Raw genomic sequence first — 17767 nt, forward strand, 5'->3', positions numbered from 1 at the left:
AGTTTCACTCAAATCTATTCTCGATACGTCTTCGCCGTTTATATCACAGTTGATATCACTGGTCCTAAATTCTTTAACTAAATCCGGCGAATGTTCGTATATTTGATTGGGATTATGCATCCTCTCGGCGCTGTCATCCCTTTTCCTACCTATATTTAAACTAGATGAGGGCCGGAGAGTTGGGAAACTCTGCTTAAAGCCTCTATCAACTGGACTGTGACTTTTAGAGTATTCTTTATCTAACTTTTTTAATTTTCCGGGAGATATGGACCGTATGTCTTTAATCAACTTAGACTCAATTTTAGAACGGTCTGATGAATCTGATGAAAATGAACCCTGTTCAGTTTCATTTTCTGGTGGGATTATATCTAATTTTAGACTTTTATAGGAACAGAAGTAGCCTCCGAGCATTTGGAAAACAAGTGTGTTGCTTTTAAAGCAATCTGAATTAAAATTTAGTGCTAAATTCGCGCCAATGTATCTAAGACCGCTAAAATAGACACCCCATGTTTGAATTACTGTATCTTGGATTTGATCAATTGTTTCTTCACCGTCTTTGCAAGGTGAGAGCATATGACACCAGATTCGTATAACAACATTTGTTGACGATATACGTTGAGTGATTTCTGAAAATAACTCTGACTTAGAATGTTAAGATTAAATGATGTCTTTTATAATTCTAAATCATAATGGTATTTATTAGTAAAATAACCCGCTATTGGTTTTCTAAATTATAAGTAAATTAAAATTTTAATACTATTCTTCTTTATATTAACCATTGTAAATATTATAGATATTTATTTAACGGAACATTTTATATTCTGACTCTTCTCACAAATATTTAGTATTATACCTGAATCAATTTCTTTCCATTTAGGATGGGGTGATGATATTCTCTCACTTGTATAGAACGGCGCTGACATTGTTGTGTGATGTAGAGTTAAGTAATAGCTACATTGATGATTACACCACTCTGGTGGGCGTATGTTGTACCCAACAATCTAAAAGAACATTGTTCGTGATAAGAAATTTACATTATATTTAAATAAATAAAATAAAATAAAATAGCCTTTATTACTGTAAGTTTTAAAGTTAGTATATATAAATTAAAATTATAAAATATCCCTAATTACAGTGTGCCTTTCGGCAAAGGCCTCCTCCAATTCTTTCCACTGTGTTCTGTCCAAGGCGACTCTCCTCCAGTTTGGGCCTGCTGTCAGTTTTAGCTCGTCCTCCCATCGTCTGTATTGACGTCCTCTACTTCTCTTGCCGTTACGTGGATACCAGTGTGTGACGATGTTGCTCCATTTGTTCTTTGAAGAAGAAGAAGAACGCATCAAGTGTCCTGTCCACCTCCATTTTTGTTGGTCTATTCTGATCAGTATGTCGGTTAGTTTTGTCCTACGCCGTATGTCGGTGTTTCGAATTTTATCTTTCCTCTTGATGCCGAGCATACTTCTTTCAACTGCATGCTGGAATGTTGACAGTTTTTTCCTGTGTAACTGTGTAAGGGACCAAGTCTCACATCCGTATGTAACACAGGGCAGTATACAGGTATTAAATACTTTTTTCTTTAGACCTATATTCATAGCCTTGCTCTTCATTATTTCTTTCATTGCCCAGTATTTTCTCCAGCCATTAGCAATTCTTTTGTGTATTTCTTTAGACATTTGATCTTCGTGAGAGATTATTTGCCCTAAGTAAACATATTCTTCTACATACTCTAATATCTTTCCATTCACTTTGATTTCTGTCTTGATAGAGTTTGTCATCACCTTAGTTTTTTCTGTATTCATGGTTAGTCCAGCTTTGATACTTTCATTTGTAAGCATTTCAATCATAACCTGCAGTTTTTTAGGGTTTTCTTCAAAAAGAATCAGATCATCCGCAAAGCGAAGGTGGCTTAGTAATCTTCCATTAATATTTATACCGACTTGATCCCAGCTGATATTTCGGAAAATGCCTTCCAAAGCAACTAGGAATATTTTCGGGGAGATAGGATCACCCTGTCTAACACCTTTGCTGATTTGAAAGATGCTTCCTAGTTTCTCTAGTTTGATTCTTGCTTTGCTGTGGTTGTATATTTCCTTTAATATATTCAAATACATATTATTTATTCCCATTTGTTGTAGGCATTTCCACATATAGTTGTGATTAAGGCTATCAAAGGCTTTATTGTAGTCTATGAAGGCGGTGTATAGTGGTAGATTGTATTCTCTGTATTTTTCCATTATTTGTTTTACGGTATGAATATGATCTAAAGTGGAGTAATTGGTTCTAAAGCCTGCTTGTTCTTCTGGCTGATTTTCATCAATCTTTTTACATATCCTGTTGAGAAGTACCTTTGAAAATATTTTATAGATATTAGACATAAGGCTGATGGGTCTGTAGTTATTGACATCCTCTTTAGAGCCTTTTTTATGGATCAATATTATATGCGATATGTTCCATTGTTGTGGGATGATGCCTGTGTTAACTATTTTGTTGAAGATATCTGTTAATAGTGGGCTTATCTCTTCTATGGTACCTTTTAGTAGTTCATTGTATATCATGTCTGGTCCAGGAGCTTTATCCAGTTTTTGACTTTTTATTGCTTTTTCCACTTCGCACTGTAGAATATCAGGTTCTTTGTCTTGTGTGCTGTATTCTGAAGGGTTTATCACTTTGGTTTTGTTGTTTGCATTTGTCTCATAGTTTATTTGTTTACTTTGATCGGAATAAAGTGTCTTATAAAAGTCTGTTGTTGTCTCTAGAATGTCCTTCCTTTGAGTAAAACTCTTTTCTGCTTTCTTCAATTTTGGAATCCAGTCATTTTTCTCTCGTAGTACTTTCAGAGCCTTTCTTGTGCCACCAGATTTTTCTATGTAATTTTCCAACGTTCTTAGTCTCTTAGATCTTTGGTCATTCCTTATATGCTCTCGTATTTGTTTGCTTAGTTTATTAATTTTTTTTAAATTTCCTTTCTTGTCTTCTTGTATCATTTCTTTTCTTTCTGCAAGTAGTTTTAGCGTTTTGTCACTGAGTTTTTTTGATTTATTTTTTCCATTTTGTTGTATGTTGCTAACACTGCTGGTCAGTTGTAATTCTAGGCTGTTATATTGTTCTGTAATGTGTAGGGTTTTGTAGGTTTCATTTTTTGCTAAGGAGTTAATTTTAGTTTTTATTTCTTGAATATTTTCGTGTTTAAAATCTTTTCCTGTAGTTTTGTGTATATGTTTTCTTGATTTTTTAATGTCTTTTGGAAGTAGAGTTCCACGAACCATTCTGTGGTTAGTATTAAAGTTAAGATTTTGAATAATGTCTACGTCGACAAAGGTTTTGGGATTATTCGATAGGATGTAATCAATTTCATTTCTAGTTTTTCCATCAGGGGAGACCCATGTCCATTTGCATTTTGTTTTCTTCTTAAACTTAGAGTTCATTAGGTATAAGTTGTTCTCCATTAAAAATTCTGCCAGTCGTTGCCCATTCACGCTTCTTTTGCCATGGCCATATTTTCCAATTATAAAATCTTCGTAGGCTTGTCTAGTACCGATTTGGGCGTTGAAATCGCCCATGACTATAGTGTTTTTATTTTGATTGTTTCTTATGTGGTCCGCTAGAGTGTTATAGAAGAGCTCCGTCTCTGTTTCATCGGCTTGTTCTGTTGGTGCATAGATTTGTATTAGTGTCCATTGTTCTGGGTAGCCTGGGAGGAGTATGTTGAGTACAGCTATTCTGTCGTTTAAGCCTACAAATTCCTGGATATTATTCTTTAGAGATGCCTTTACAAGAAATCCTACACCTCTATGGCCAGCCTTTTCTCCTTTGTAATACATTACATATTTTGGATACTCTTCAATGCCTTCACCCAGTCTTCTCATTTCGCTAATACCAATGATATCCCAATTGAGGTTTTCAATCGCTAGTTCTAATTCTTTAAGACTTTCATCTGTTCTAAGGGTTCGAGTGTTAAGTGTTGCTATATGTACCTTGTTTGATGGAGGGTTGTGGTCGCATTCCCCACGGGGACCAGCCGGATTGGGGAGTAATCTGTCGTTATTGTTCTGTTTATAGTTGTCGTGCTTTTTCTTGGTTCTGGTCTGCCGTGTGTAAGTTTTATTGATTGTTTGTTCTGCCAGTATTGGAAGCTGAGTTTGCTCTTGAACGAAATATTTGTGGGTGTGACTTACTAATTTTTGTAGGTGCCGATGTTTCTGTGTTTATGCTGCCGTTACCATTATCTGAAGATGACCTTCTCCTTTTGGCATCTGTTGTACCTTTTTCTTGTATTATTAGTTTGTCATATCGTATAAAAGCTAGTTTCCCGTCCTTTTCTGCCTTAATTTTCATTTGTTTTAACTCTTTACGTTTGATTAGAACTTCCTTTGGATAGTCTTCCGTAGCATATATGTTAGAAGGGAAGTAGTGGTTGTTCTTTAGGAGTTCATACTTCCGCCATGCTAGAGTGAGTGTTATAAGTATTGGTCTTTTTTTACCTTCCATCTTCTTGCCGAGCCTTCTTAGGTTGCTGAGTTCCCACTGGTCCCATTCCCGCGTTTCTTTATTTTTTCGACTAATTTCGTTTAGTATATCTAGTACGTTTTTCATGAGATCATTCGTGTTTGTTTCGGTTTCAGCTACGCTATGAAGTATAATGTTGTTTTTTCTTGTAGTTCTCTCTAGATCCCTGACTCGTGTCTGAAGAGTTTTTACCTCTTGTTTTAGGTTTTTGTTTTCTTCTCTCATTGGTTTTAGTTTTTCGTCAATAACATTTATCAGGTTCCTGTTAAATTTTTCTGCCAACTCTTCAGTTTGTTTTTTAAAATCAATTTTCATTTCTTCCATTTTTTCTAATATTAATTTTACTTGAAGATCCATTGTATTTTTGTTTCTCTGTTTTTGGTGGTTTTCTAGTATTTTTTTTATTTTTTATATATATATATACTGCTACCTCTTTATTTTCACAACTATTGCATTTATGAATTTTCTATGGGGAAATTTTAATTTTTGAGTTGGCAACCCTTTTTTATTGTTGTCTTGTTATGATAGATGTCAAATTGTTAAAATGATGATGAGTCACTTAATTACGTGTTAATTATTACTTTCATAAAACTGTACCGATTCACTTTATGTTGTGGAAATAACATTAAATGTTTGAAACGGTGACTTTGACCATCAGCTTCGAATTGCCAATTTGGGAAAAGAAGAAAAAAATTAATCACTACAATAACAATGCGTTGATACGCTTTTAGGTGTTTTCTTGTTGATTTAATCTTGAAACACAAAGTATTGATACTGATTTTGATGCTCCACCAGTTATTAGTTGTTTTTCACTCACTTTTAGCACTTATCACTTCTGATAAATATTTTTTATTCAATGATTTGTAGCAGAGTAGTTTTGCGTATGTTGTACTTTTGACAGCCGGACGAAGACATTATATTTAGGTTGACCTAAATATAATTGGACTAGTCAAGCTTAATATAATGTGAGTTACTGTAACATGTATTTACACAGAAAGAATGGCATCATCTTAAGACATCTTATTAAGGCAGGTAAATACAAATCTGTATATAATTTTTATTTAAGAATCTCTTACATTAAATATTTCAATTTATAAATCCTGTTATTAAAATGTTCTCATAATAACATGAAAAATATAAATGCAAGGATTGGTATTAATTTTAAAATTTAAACAAAGTTGAGATTGGTAGATAAAATTTTGCATTGATTCAAATAATCTTACAAACAACTACAACTTCAAACAAACTGAGTTGTAATGGTACATTAAGTGAATCTGGTAAAATTAACATAACAATAATGTTCACAATTAGGTAAATATGTATATAGAAATAATTTTCTCTGACTCTATGTTGTTTCAGCAAATTTTTTACTCTTATTAGGGACGTAACTATATACGTCACTAAGTGTAGGTGTTTGTTAGTAAATTTTCGCTGAGGTCACCTGTGATTTAAAAAAACCTAAGATAATTTTAATGGTAATGCTCACCTGGATTAAACTTCGTAATCGAAGTTGCTGTGTGGTTAAAGGAGTCCATTCCCTGCACCTCGGTCTTCCAAACATTTTTTTCCTTTTTCACAACACAAAAGCGAACAGAAGAATATTCATCTCTCAAACCAGTACAACGTCGTCAATCAGTCGTACTACATGTTAAACGGAGAAACCAATTATAAAACAATAAAAGATTTGGAATAAGTTATGACAATCACAAATCTATACAAATTTGATTACATTGTTCTATTATCATCTTCAAGCATGATAATGTGGGTATAATTTTTATGTACGAAATAAATCATAAGTCAAAAGGCAACCCCAATTTTCAATGTTGAAGTCTGACTCCGAAGAAGTAAGACCGTCAATGTCAAAGTGAAATTTTATATTTGACAATATTGTGATACTTGTCATTACATAAATGTTGTAATTATCTGTAGCTGTATGTGTGTAAGTGTTTGGTGCCATATAATTAAGTTATTTTTTATTTGAACATAATAAAATAAGATAATTATTAATTACATTAATTGCATTGAAATAATAGAATTAAACACAAGCACAAGGATTGAGTGCTATGAACTTCAAAATTGTAATTACGGTAACAATTTTAGAAATAGGGAATGCGCTATATATTTGTAAACGTTAACTAAAAACCGTTTTGTATGTATGGTTATTGCCTGTTACCTAGTTAGATAAGGACTGAGACCAAAAACGTGATTACAAAACCTCTAATAAGCTAGGTATTTGTCAAGATACCTTACAACATTTTAATCGTTTTTGTCATACGGTAAATACTTAGAAATATATTACTAGTAATAGGTATTATTAATAGTAATTGTAAACAGGATACAACAGACGAAGTCCTTTTAACTTTCTGAATAGTATAACAACACATAATTTTAGATTAAGTATCAAAATAATTATATTTTACTATGAAGCATGACCATAACTCATAAAAAATACCTACTCGTACTTGACAAGTAGGCTTGAGAAAACTAACATTTACTAGCAAGAGTACGACATGAAAATCTTCAATAAATTAATAGCAATAACTTTAATATTTTGTTTTCAACAGTTTGGTCTGTGTGTAAGATTAAAAAAATATTTAAGTTCGTGATTTTCAGGTGAATGTATGTATTGCATTAATATTTATTTAATGTTTAAGTTGAACGAAGACGCGGAAAATATGGAGGCGATTTCCAGATCATTTGAAGAAAGAGTGGTAAGCAAAACTCTGTAGAAGTTGTATTGTCTACGATTGAGTATAGTAGGTAACTAATACAGTAATAATAAACGAAGTTTGATTGCAACTTAAAATCAGGCTGAGACGTTAAAATTGATTGAGACGTGTAAACTTCAGTCAGATATACCTACCTACCGATCCCCACAACTTGTTTGGAGCAATATTAAATATTCGATTATTTAGGAATACGTCGCCCGAATTGGGGGTTGAGAGTGGAGGGGGGGTAAGGTTATCACCCCCAACAACTTCCGGAACAGTTACTTATTTAAAAAAAAAATATTAAAAAGAATAAATATTTTGAAGTTATTAGTTATATCATTAATTTGACAGAGGGTCAAACTTAACGAAGAGAAGAAAAGCGCTGGTACCTATGGTTATAATCATTTTAAAATACCAAATAATTTTAAAGACTTTGGCCGTCGATTTGTTCTACAATATCCGTATACAGAAGTGAGTAGTTGAGACAAATATTCAGATTTTAATATTTTATTTTCAACTGCTGATAAAAGGACTGTACAACTTTCAGAAAAAAAGCCCAGTTATAAATATTACGGACGAAGACAATTTAGACAAGACTGTAAAGGTATTTGCAAACTTGATATTATTATTTATTGCGTACTAATAATAATAATAGTAGTGATTATACATATATGTAGGAAGTTAAAACGTCTGTAGTAGTGAATTCTAGATTATTTATATTATTTATTAGCTATGTTATGAAACTGTGGCATAAATAAGGACCTACCTTATTTATATATAGTACATATTATTTATTCCCTGCGCAGTTTCCGTCTTATTTTTACGTTTTAGTCTTATTATTAGCATAATTTATGTTTTTTACATTCTAATATTTTGTAACACACATCCAGGAATTCCTATTGGAGAACGACTTATACGAACAATCGATCACTCCAGTACAGGTAACCAATTATTAGTATTAAAGATGATGTACGTATAATATCAACATTATTGTTAACTCATTGTAGGCACCGCCTGAAATAGTATTAGAAGTGGCTAGGCAATCAGCGTTACTCCAAGCTGCGACTCCAATAAATCCTTCTGATGATGTCATCCACAGAAATATACTTCGAACTGGTGTGAGTCTTTGTTTGTTGAATAAAATATGCATTATTACAGTATGACTTAATCCGATTCAACATGATAACATGCAATTATAGGTATTTTGTTGCATAGCTAAGATGAATATTCCCGCGCAAATTCTTAAATATGTTTGATTATTTTAGGATTATTGGAACGATGTTGTCGAAGAGCCTGTGAATACAGATTTATTTTTACGATCTAAACCTGCAACAAAGATTGTAAGTATCGAATTAAAGAATATTTATCGCCACGTTATATAATACTAAATTGAATATATAAACTATATGGAGTAAAAATCTCGCATATATTAAAAATAGTAGGTATCCTATGTTATATAGATTCTATAGGTATAGCTGAACGCCGCGTAAGATAACATCGTGAAGAAAACTTCTTGTCTCAGACTTAAAAATAGACAACGTTATCACCTACTTGACTATTACGTAAGAGAAATCTGAGGCCAAGAGCCTAGGGGTTGTAGCCCCGAATATTTTTTGTATAGCTGAACTGTTAACAAATATACCTAAGTACTGAAATAATTTCATTGCTATGAAAACTATTCTTATTCTTACATTTCTGGGATTTCAAAATATTTTTGTTACAGAATTCATTACATCTACGATTTCAACCAGGATCTAATTTGTACGACCTTGTTACCGAGTTAAAAAAGATCTCACCACGATTGTTGTATGTAATAAATGATGATTCTGAATAAAAAGTACCTTTACAAAGAGAAATATGTACATACAATTTTAATAAAAGTGTGTATTATTTGAATGTTTTCATAAAAATTCAAGACATAATTTTCAGATTACTATTATAACGATAGGTTTTTCGTTTAAATTGAATAATTATTTTGATAATATATATTACCTATACACAGACAACAATAAATTTTTTAGCATTGGCGTTATGAGATTTTATTTTATCAAACAAAGTTAATCCATAGCGTCCATGCGTCGGGTTCTCTTTCTCCCTAAAATATGCCCAGGGACCCGATGGGCGATGGCTGGTCACACTCATGAAAGGTGCTACTTGTGGTGACTAGTCGGACTTGAATTCGTGTATGCGGTGATGTTAGTTATTTCGACACTGTATTTGCATGTTGTTCCCACGAGAATTTGCCTTTTATTTCACCATGCTTGCTAAAGAACTTTGTCCCAAACCGAGTAGTGGCCGACTGGAATAGGCTTCCGGAAAGTATAATCAGTGCACCATCTTTGAACTCCGATAAAAATAGATTGGATAATGTCTCCAAATCTCATATACACGCGCATCAGCTTATTAAGCTGCTAGTGTGTTAATAATAATAATATTGCTTCCTGCTGAAAGAACACAAATCTTTGTTATTATTTTATTATTATTAAATAACTATTAATTACTTAAGATGTCATGTGGAACATGGTGTAATAGTTACAAACATTGTGTAACACATAAAACTTGGCGATTAAAAAGAGTGGCGGAGACTTTACGCCCTACGCCCTTGATTTGAGAACTGGTAGTAAATGTAAAATTAGAATCATTTAATTATGTATTTTTTTTGACGTTCATAAGTGTACATTGTGTTAGGTACCTATATGAATAAATGATTTTGATTTGATTTGTCAAAAAAAAAATGTTGTTGAATCATTGCTACTATTGAAGAGGTCAGCTCTGGAACGTAGGCCAATATTACCATTCATTATTTAACATTTTATATGATGATAATATTTTATTCAATATTATCATCATACAAAATGTTACCATTGTTGAGCTACCAGAATATGCATGGGTTTCTAATGGGCCATCTATAGCAAATCGTAACGCCAATAACTACAATAAAAGAGACATTAAATGCGTATTGATTTTAATCAATAATTGAAAGGATCCTTCAAATAATTTATAACTACGTCATTTGGTTTAACTCTCCATGGGTCTTTCTGTTTAGCCTTTTGAATAGAAATTTTCTTCCCCCAATAATATTGAAGCACATTTTTTCTTAAAACCTTATTATCAGGACGCTCTAAAAATGTTACCATTTGTCTCAATTTGTTTTTGATTTTGTGTGTCTTTTGGATCCTTAACATTTCTTCGTAAAAATAATTTGTTGATAAATAGTGATCTTTCATAAAGTTCATAAGTTCTATCATTTTATTAGTGTGGATCAGGCTTATCTTCGTAGGTTTCGGAGTTAGTGCTTTGTCTTTCATTCTTAATATTGGCAATTCCGGACTTTGCTGCTTGCTTAGTACAACCAACAATGGACTGTCTAACGTTTCACATTGTACTGATACAAACATCTGACAAAAAAACCAAAGGCGATTAGAAAGTAAAACAAAAGACGCAATAATTACGTGTTTTGTTTTTGTACTAAAGCTTTTTTGTGGAGGTCGAGACTCGAGATACAGCGAGATGGAAGATCGGCTATAAAACTCGAAAGACTATGTCAAAGGACAGACTAATTAAATAAATTAATCATAAGGTTTATCTAATGATTAATTCAAATAAAGAATTATATTCTAGAAATAACCCTTTAGTTATTTATTTACTGCAGATAAGTAAATAATAACTTACATATAATTTAATTCCACAGAAAAGTAGAAGTAATATCATAATTCTTTCACATCAAAGTTATTTTTAATCATACTTCCTTTACGCATCATTAACTTGAAATTTTATCAAGAAAACACTTATAATGAAACTGCTAGTAAAGCAATAGGTACTAGGTATACTGTAAGAAAAAACATGCTAAAAATGGAAATAAATAACTACTTTAATATATTATAATATACAAGATATATATATATATGTATATAGGTAATATTTTATTTACAGATATTGTATTGAATAAATATAAATGGTTTTTCAAAAGGTTCTGTCATTAAAAAAAAAAAATATTTTCGAAGAAATTGGCTATTCAATATTGCTTCGAATATTTTACACATAAAACTGCAAGAATAATTGAACCGTGCATATAAAATGTTTTATTATGGATTTTTAATATTATTATTTTTTGCTGCATTACCATGCCAAGTAGGTGCAATTTAAAACTTTTATATCACATACTTTAGAAATACTTTTTGTTTTTTTAAATAAATACAACATTTTTACAGGTATTAATGCATCGAACAGTGTTGCCACATTTCAGATTCATCAACTACCCACCTTTACTGTATGTTACATCTAGAGGTCATAAAGCAAGAACAAGAACTATACAACGATTTTTAAAATTATAATAAACCAAGTTAATTATAAATTACAGATACACATTAATAACAGCCATGCTTGTTGCCAGTATGCTTGATACTGAAGTTCTGGCCCTAAATAGCAGTATCATAAAACATAAGTATTAAATAACAACACAACTTTATGTGAAATATATATTAACCCCATGTCACAATATTGCTATTGTCAAAATCAGACATTTTTAACCGCTTTATACTTGGTGGCAAATCACTGTAATTGTCAAAAATAGGGTTATATGCCCATGGCAAAATATGTGTGTATCCATTTGAATCATAAATTACACTTTCATTTTCCTTTGTGGTAACTTGTGTGGTATTGTCAACTATAAATTTTTCATATATATCCCCAAATGATACTGGATTTTTTGTTTGTAATTTTTTCTTTTCAGCAACTGCAATAAATAGACAAACGAAATGTAACATGGCTTTTAATTTGAGAGTATTTTAATACTCAATTAAGTTATTACATGATCTAACTTAAAAATTATTTAGGGCTATAATTTGAATAGCTAAAATTAATTAAACCTGTCACACCTAATGAACTTGCTTGATCTATGCATTTCTTAAGCTTTAAGGTTGTATATTTTATTTGCATATTTTTGGCCAACAACAGCACGGAGAACAGGGCATAACATATATTAATGTACCAAATAATCTTTTACATAATATTTGACAAGTAAAACACTAAAACTTACCATAATATTTTAAATTATTTATTTCCTCTGGAGTGTAATGTGAATATCTACATATGCTGCCAAAAGGACACTGGCTTGTAATATATCTAGTGCAAGGTCTCTTTGAGCTTTCTTCTTCTAGTATCGTCTCAGGGTCTAAAAATATATTATTACATTATGTTAAGGATACAATTAAGTCAAGACTTCTATAAAGCAAACGACAAAATTTGTTGTAAGACAGATGGTTGTATGTTTAGAGCAGTCAGTTTTAGCTTTATGTTCACCTAGTATTCTATACCATACTAGGTAAACAGAAACCGAATGCAAACACACATAATATATATATATATATACGAAGTTTGGCAACAAGGCTTTAAATACAAACCTTTAAACTGTTGGTAATGATCGTTTACGAGTTTTTGGTGTACGGATCCATTGTTGTGCGTCCTGATAGTCGATGGTGCTGCTACTAAAGTTTTATCACAATACTCACAATGGTACCTCTTTCCCATGATGCAAGGAAAGATTAACAAATTTAAATTATAAAGAACGCTACATAATCAAGATGGTTATGATAAAAAAATTATTAATAATACTAAGAAAAATTAAATTCAATAGTTTAAATAAAGTTTAGGACTTAAAATACAAAATACAAACACAATATTAACGTTATTGAAGGTAAAATATCATAAAAAGAAATATTTTCCTTTATAGCTTATTATAACAGACTATTAAATTGTTTGACTTTGACAATGCACAATGAATTGCTATTAACCTTATAGAGTCTGGCTAATGAAAGCGCGGCCAATTCAAAATGATATCCCTTTGTCCCTAAAAGTTTGATATATTATGTGGATTAAACTTACTTGATACTTGATTTTATTTTATTATTTTTTACATTGATAGTAACTGTATTTCTATGAAATTAAATACTATACGTAATTAGTCTTTTATTATTGATACTTAAAATGACTAGGATTGCATGGAAAACTAAAACTATATTTATTATAAAACACAACTTTATTCGGAATAATAAAATCCTGCGAAAGAAACTAAATATTCTATCAAATATAACAAAGTTTAGGCTATTATACCTGTTAACTATTCGAAAAAAATATATAATAGAAATAAAAATGAGTAATTGCATGAAGTATCAAGACAATAAATCATACTAACCTAAGAAATTCAATGACATTCTGTGTTGCCATCCGAAAGTTTTCAAATAATTTAATTATCTTCTTTCATTAGCCAGACTCTAATTATAATAAATAATTATAGGTCTACCAGGATCTGATGGCAAAAAGGAAAAAAAGAAATTGACGCTAGCAATCCTGGGGAAATTGGAGTAAAACGTTTTGATACTTTTTTTCCCTTAAAGCGGCTGATTGTATGTGATACATACAAATATACAAATTTATCCAATGATCAAGGATAATTTTTGAAAATTTTACAGTGACGAATTTGGGGTTTGAAATTTAGATGAAAACTCCAATTATTCTGTTCATGAGTTTATTAATTAATTATAGGCTATTAGAACTTGAAAATGGTTCCAAATACTGCACATCCATAAAAAAGTCTTCATATGAAGAGGAAGACGCAGTATTTAAGATAAACCTATCCTCCTGCATCTCAATTAACTGTTCTTGTTCTATGAACTGATTTTCAATTTTTATTAGACGTTCACAAGATTTTCGCCATTCATCGATCCCTACTTGAGAGTAAGCTTCTTAAATCTCTTCTCTGTTAAAAATTTTATGTTACTTGCAGGTATAGTAACGTTTTTACCCGTTTCATTATTCCCCAGATTAATTCTATGGGGTTTACCGTACAATGATATGGTGGGAGCCTCAAGACTTCGTGGCCGTGTGATTTAAAAATCTCATCTATCTGATATTTAGTTTTTTTTTCAATTCTAAATCAAAACCACCTTTCCTCTTTTTACCGGGCGTACTAAATACGCCTCTGTTAGATCTGCCCTCGGCAACAATTCATCTTATGGTAGTATTAGAAACCCCTGAAATAAACCAAAGTTTATATAATTACATAATATAATACACACGAAAATCCAATAAACCAAAGTATCAAGACGTATCATTCCTACTAACCAGTCAACACTTGCACATAGCTCAATATCGATGATTGTGCATGTTCTGCACCTTGTTGATCAAGTATTCTTTGATAAACATTGAAAACAATACTTCTTGCTTGCGATCGAAGAGGTTTCTTCGACATTTTCACCACTTTTTAAAGGAAATTTGAAGCCAAAACAAAAATAATTCCTCGAAATTTCAGTTGACAACTGAAATTTTTTTTTTGTTGCCATATGAAAATCGCTAATTTTTAATTTTTTTTTTGCCATCAGATTCTGGTAGACCTATATAAAGGAGCACCTTTTACGGCAAGCATTAAAACTCGTGATCAAATAATGACCTTATTTGTGTTATAAATTATAATCAAGTCATTTTTAAGTAAATTAACTTTTTTGTGTATATAAATACAACATATTACAATTATTGAACTGTTGAATTATGTTTATTTTTATTTTATACTCACACACTTCATTTATTTGCATTTATTGCTCTTCCCACAATTTGTGTATGATTGTTTTCCGTGATTTACAAGAGGTAGCGTATAATACTTGGCGATTAAAAAGAGTGGCGGAAAGTTTCTTGCCAGTTCTTCTTACCCGCTCTACGCCCTTGACTTGCGAACTGGTAGTAAATGTAAATTTACGATTAATTTAACTTGACGATTCAAAAGTGTACTTGGTTACCCACTTGAATAAAGATATTTTGAGTTTGGGTTTGAGTTTAATACAACCGGCCCCCGATGTACCACCTACTATGTAGGTAAAGTTTGTTTATAAATATTATAAAAAAAAATACAATAGCTAAACTTATTTATTTTAACATTAAATTATAAAAATATTATGATTAATAATAATATAATATTTATACTTGTATATAAACCTTCTATAAATAATGATCTATACCTATGGAATATGAATTTGCAATCAGTTTTATTAGAAGACTATCGCGACATTTTTTCCTCAATCACGAGGCTAGTTATAGCTGAGAGGTAACTAAATATGCATTATGATTTTGCAAATTAATAACAGCACATTCGATTGTAGAGAAAACCGTTGTCTATTAAAAATCGCTGAGAACTTGGAAACAATGCAAGATTTCTTCGAGCCAACATCCTGGGATCAAAAGTTGGATAAGCACCAGGATATCTTATTATACCAAATCCGAAATATGGTAGCTGAGTATTGGGAAGACTTGAGGGTAGAGCAAGGTTTCTATATATTGGATTTATATTTGTTTCAGTTATTTTGGCCCGTTTTGCTAAATCGTAGGGATAGGCGTTAGAGTCTAAAGTGGTATATTCGAACGGAAAGATACCGTTTGTTTTAAAGTCCGTAGGATCGTATACTTCTTGTGACAGTTTTGTTCCTGTCGGAATAAAACCATTTGGAATGTTTATTGTACTCAGATGTAACAAGCCATTTGGAATATTTTGGTATCCCGGTGCCGGTTTCCAGCTATTTGGTACCGTCATCACGTTTGGTATCCATGTGTTTGGTTCATTATACAAGGTAGGGGCTTGATCCCATTTATTGGGGCCTGGTTCGTCCGGGATTTCTGGAGCCATTCTATTTGGATTATTTATCATTTCCTGTAATATGCCCAATCCATTTTGAATCTTAAGCTTATTTTCTTCTGCATCATTTGGTCCAAATAATGTTTCTCTTGAGTTAGGGTTTAGCATGTCTCGTGAGTCACCAAATTGGAATGGCCCCTCATTATAGTTGTGAGGTAACCGTATGTTTTTCAGTCTGTATGGATCTGGTACGTGTCTGTTTGGTAATAATATAGGTGAGAAAGTATTTGAGGGATTTGGTCTATCATCTGAAAAGAAAGAATATTATTATAGTTATCTAATATTTAATTTGTAAAGTACACAATACAGTAAACAAATTACCAAATGGCGGCTGAGGTGCATTAATTGGAATACTAGGCTGCAAAAGTTGGTGGCTTTCAGAGCTTCCCTTAAAATTCATACCAGGGACAAAATCAAACATTCTTCTGCTTGGTCGAAAATCGTGATCTAATCCATCGAGTTCAGAATCACTTTCATCAGATTTATTTTGAGTTTCGTGATAAAGACTTTTATTAAATTCATCATCGTCATAATTTTTTATGTACTTATCTAATATTAAATCATCAATATCATCGATTGTTGTCTTTGGTTTGGGTGTAGTAGTACTTTTACTGGAGTTTTCTAAGTCAGATTTAAAGGTTTTGCCAACTAATTGAGCATCAGGTTTTTTAACTTCTTGGCTATCCGAAATGGTTTTATTTTCATTTATAATGTTGCTGTCATGGACACTTTTATCTATTAAAGTTTGATTTTGGTTATTACTATCCGTACTATTTGGTAATTCAGATATAATTTTATGGTTTAAACTGTGAGATGTTCCAGCAGTATCTGTATTATTTAAATTCTCTACTGCCTTTTCACTGTCTTTTTCGCTTTTTAGCTCACTGGAAGAATCTTTGTATTGAATGCTAACCTTAGCGGCTTTATAAACTTCTTCACTGGAAGGGTCCTTCAAATATGCTGTAAGGTGACGTGCAATAATATTTTATATGTTATAAAAATTTAATTCATCACTATATTAAACATCATCTATATTTATTATACCATAGTCAGGTTTCTCGTCCATATCACTGGCAATATCCATAGGAGTGATAGCTAATTCTATTGATGGATAGTCTTCGAAAGTGGTCTTGCTTTCATCAGGGGTTGCATCCTGCGAAACGATACAGTTCTAATGATAAATAAATATAAGTTAACACTTGTTATTTCTTATAAAACTTACCTCGTCAGCTTTTAATAAATAAACAAAACTCATCAAAAATAGAATACGCATAATCCTTTTCATCGTCAAACTTTAGAATACACTCCACAACTTACATCACATTATAAACTAGTGATTATTAGAGGTGTTAAACTGATTCATTATATCCGTACCGCAAAATCGATTTGTGAAATTTCATTTTTTATAGCAGCCGTGCTTAATCGCATTAGCAGTTTATACCACCTTAGTATGTATTTTCCATATTTTATCTAAACAATAATTTAAATACTTACGTGATTCTATAATATACTGACACATTATCACACCTTTCATTTGTTATAGGAAGGCCATAAATCATGTTTAATGTTCTGAATTAAGCAGTCTAGTAATCAAAAGCATTATGCAATCGCTTGAGTTTTCGAAGCACTACTGCTATTTTTCTTAAACAGGCGTCAGTCACAATAAGTGTATAATTATTATGATATATAAGATGTTTTCAAAGTTCACACTTTTTATACACTATTATTACACTAAATATAAGGACATTACATTTTAAATTTGAATTGTTTTATGCCAAAGTAGATCCCCGGATCTAATAAAAATTCGTGCAACTGCGAGTTGAAGATTGACTTAACCAGGATGAGATAGTTTAATTGAAGAATAAATGTGTTT

At 31.6% G+C, this 17767-nt stretch overlaps 4 protein-coding genes and 1 long non-coding RNA gene across 8 annotated transcripts in view; 1 reads left to right on the forward strand and 4 right to left on the reverse strand.

The window, feature by feature from the left end:
- Positions 1–6345, reverse strand: part of LOC125052268 — an 18656-nt gene extending 12311 nt beyond the window's left edge. Inside the window, exons 1-4 of one of the 2 annotated variants that reach the window (XM_047653000.1) lie at positions 6233–6345; positions 5990–6144; positions 854–1001; positions 1–626 (exon numbers count right to left, since the gene is read on the reverse strand). The exon at positions 1–626 is cut by the window's left edge and continues 417 nt beyond it. In XM_047653000.1, coding sequence (XP_047508956.1) covers positions 1–626; positions 854–1001; positions 5990–6064 — 849 coding nt within the window. In that variant the 5' untranslated portion in view covers positions 6065–6144; positions 6233–6345. Of the gene's footprint in view, positions 627–853; positions 1002–5989 lie in introns of both variants that reach the window. The other variant, XR_007117430.1, reaches the window with a different exon arrangement.
- On the forward strand, positions 6318–9241 carry LOC125052269. 2 transcript variants are annotated; one of them, XM_047653002.1, is made up of 8 exons: positions 6318–6442; positions 7158–7214; positions 7566–7685; positions 7762–7818; positions 8105–8155; positions 8222–8332; positions 8480–8554; positions 8938–9241. In XM_047653002.1, the coding sequence occupies exons 1-8, from the start codon at positions 6437–6439 to the stop codon at positions 9046–9048; spliced, it is 588 nt and encodes a 195-aa protein (XP_047508958.1). In that variant the 5' UTR covers positions 6318–6436; the 3' UTR covers positions 9049–9241. The 2 variants fall into 2 exon arrangements, with proteins under 2 accessions (XP_047508958.1, XP_047508957.1); XM_047653001.1 differs by lacking the exon at positions 6318–6442 and adding an exon at positions 6837–7079.
- Positions 9242–11678: 2437 nt separating this feature from the next.
- Positions 11679–12967, reverse strand: LOC125052642 (zinc finger matrin-type protein 5). The gene is made up of 3 exons (XM_047653594.1): positions 12617–12967; positions 12253–12387; positions 11679–11949 (listed from the first exon to the last, which is right to left on the reverse strand). Exons 1-3 carry the CDS (start codon positions 12741–12743, stop codon positions 11696–11698), a joined length of 516 nt encoding a protein of 171 aa, XP_047509550.1. The 5' UTR covers positions 12744–12967; the 3' UTR covers positions 11679–11695.
- Positions 12968–13723: 756 nt separating this feature from the next.
- LOC125052753 lies at positions 13724–14607 on the reverse strand. The gene is made up of 2 exons (XR_007117488.1): positions 14337–14607; positions 13724–14245 (listed from the first exon to the last, which is right to left on the reverse strand). It is a non-coding gene; the product is annotated as an uncharacterized LOC125052753 (long non-coding RNA).
- A 510-nt stretch (positions 14608–15117) lies between these two features.
- LOC125052752 lies at positions 15118–17277 on the reverse strand. 2 transcript variants are annotated; one of them, XM_047653768.1, is made up of 4 exons: positions 17117–17277; positions 16939–17047; positions 16216–16854; positions 15118–16142 (listed from the first exon to the last, which is right to left on the reverse strand). In XM_047653768.1, the coding sequence occupies exons 1-4, from the start codon at positions 17177–17179 to the stop codon at positions 15340–15342; spliced, it is 1614 nt and encodes a 537-aa protein (XP_047509724.1). In that variant the 5' UTR covers positions 17180–17277; the 3' UTR covers positions 15118–15339. The 2 variants fall into 2 exon arrangements, with proteins under 2 accessions (XP_047509724.1, XP_047509723.1); XM_047653767.1 differs by having other exon boundaries at positions 16939–17065; positions 17117–17241.
- Positions 17278–17767: the final 490 nt, after the last annotated feature.

This window comes from Pieris napi, chromosome 9 (genome assembly GCF_905475465.1).
Source record: "Pieris napi chromosome 9, ilPieNapi1.2, whole genome shotgun sequence".
In the NCBI taxonomy this organism is placed as follows: Eukaryota; Metazoa; Arthropoda; class Insecta; order Lepidoptera; family Pieridae; genus Pieris; species Pieris napi.

Excerpts from the sequence above, each read along its gene's own strand:
- LOC125052269 (XM_047653001.1), top strand. The coding sequence starts at position 7,014 with ATGAAAATCTTCAATAAATTAATAGCAATAACTTTAATATTTTGTTTT. Across the intron at positions 7,215-7,565 it reads GATCATTTGAAGAAAGAGTG|AGGGTCAAACTTAACGAAGA; the intron begins GTAAGCAAAACT and ends TTAATTTGACAG. Across the intron at positions 7,819-8,104 it reads ATTTAGACAAGACTGTAAAG|GAATTCCTATTGGAGAACGA; the intron begins GTATTTGCAAAC and ends ACACACATCCAG.
- LOC125052642 (XM_047653594.1), bottom strand. The coding sequence starts at position 12,743 with ATGGGAAAGAGGTACCATTGTGAGTATTGTGATAAAACTTTAGTAGCA. Across the intron at positions 12,388-12,616 it reads TCATTACCAACAGTTTAAAG|ACCCTGAGACGATACTAGAA; the intron begins GTTTGTATTTAA and ends ATATATTTTTAG. Across the intron at positions 11,950-12,252 it reads AAATAATTTAAAATATTATG|TTGCTGAAAAGAAAAAATTA; the intron begins GTAAGTTTTAGT and ends TATTTATTGCAG.
- LOC125052752 (XM_047653767.1), bottom strand. The coding sequence starts at position 17,179 with ATGAAAAGGATTATGCGTATTCTATTTTTGATGAGTTTTGTTTATTTA. Across the intron at positions 16,855-16,938 it reads GGACGAGAAACCTGACTATG|CATATTTGAAGGACCCTTCC; the intron begins GTATAATAAATA and ends GTCACCTTACAG. Across the intron at positions 16,143-16,215 it reads TGCACCTCAGCCGCCATTTG|ATGATAGACCAAATCCCTCA; the intron begins GTAATTTGTTTA and ends CTTTCTTTTCAG.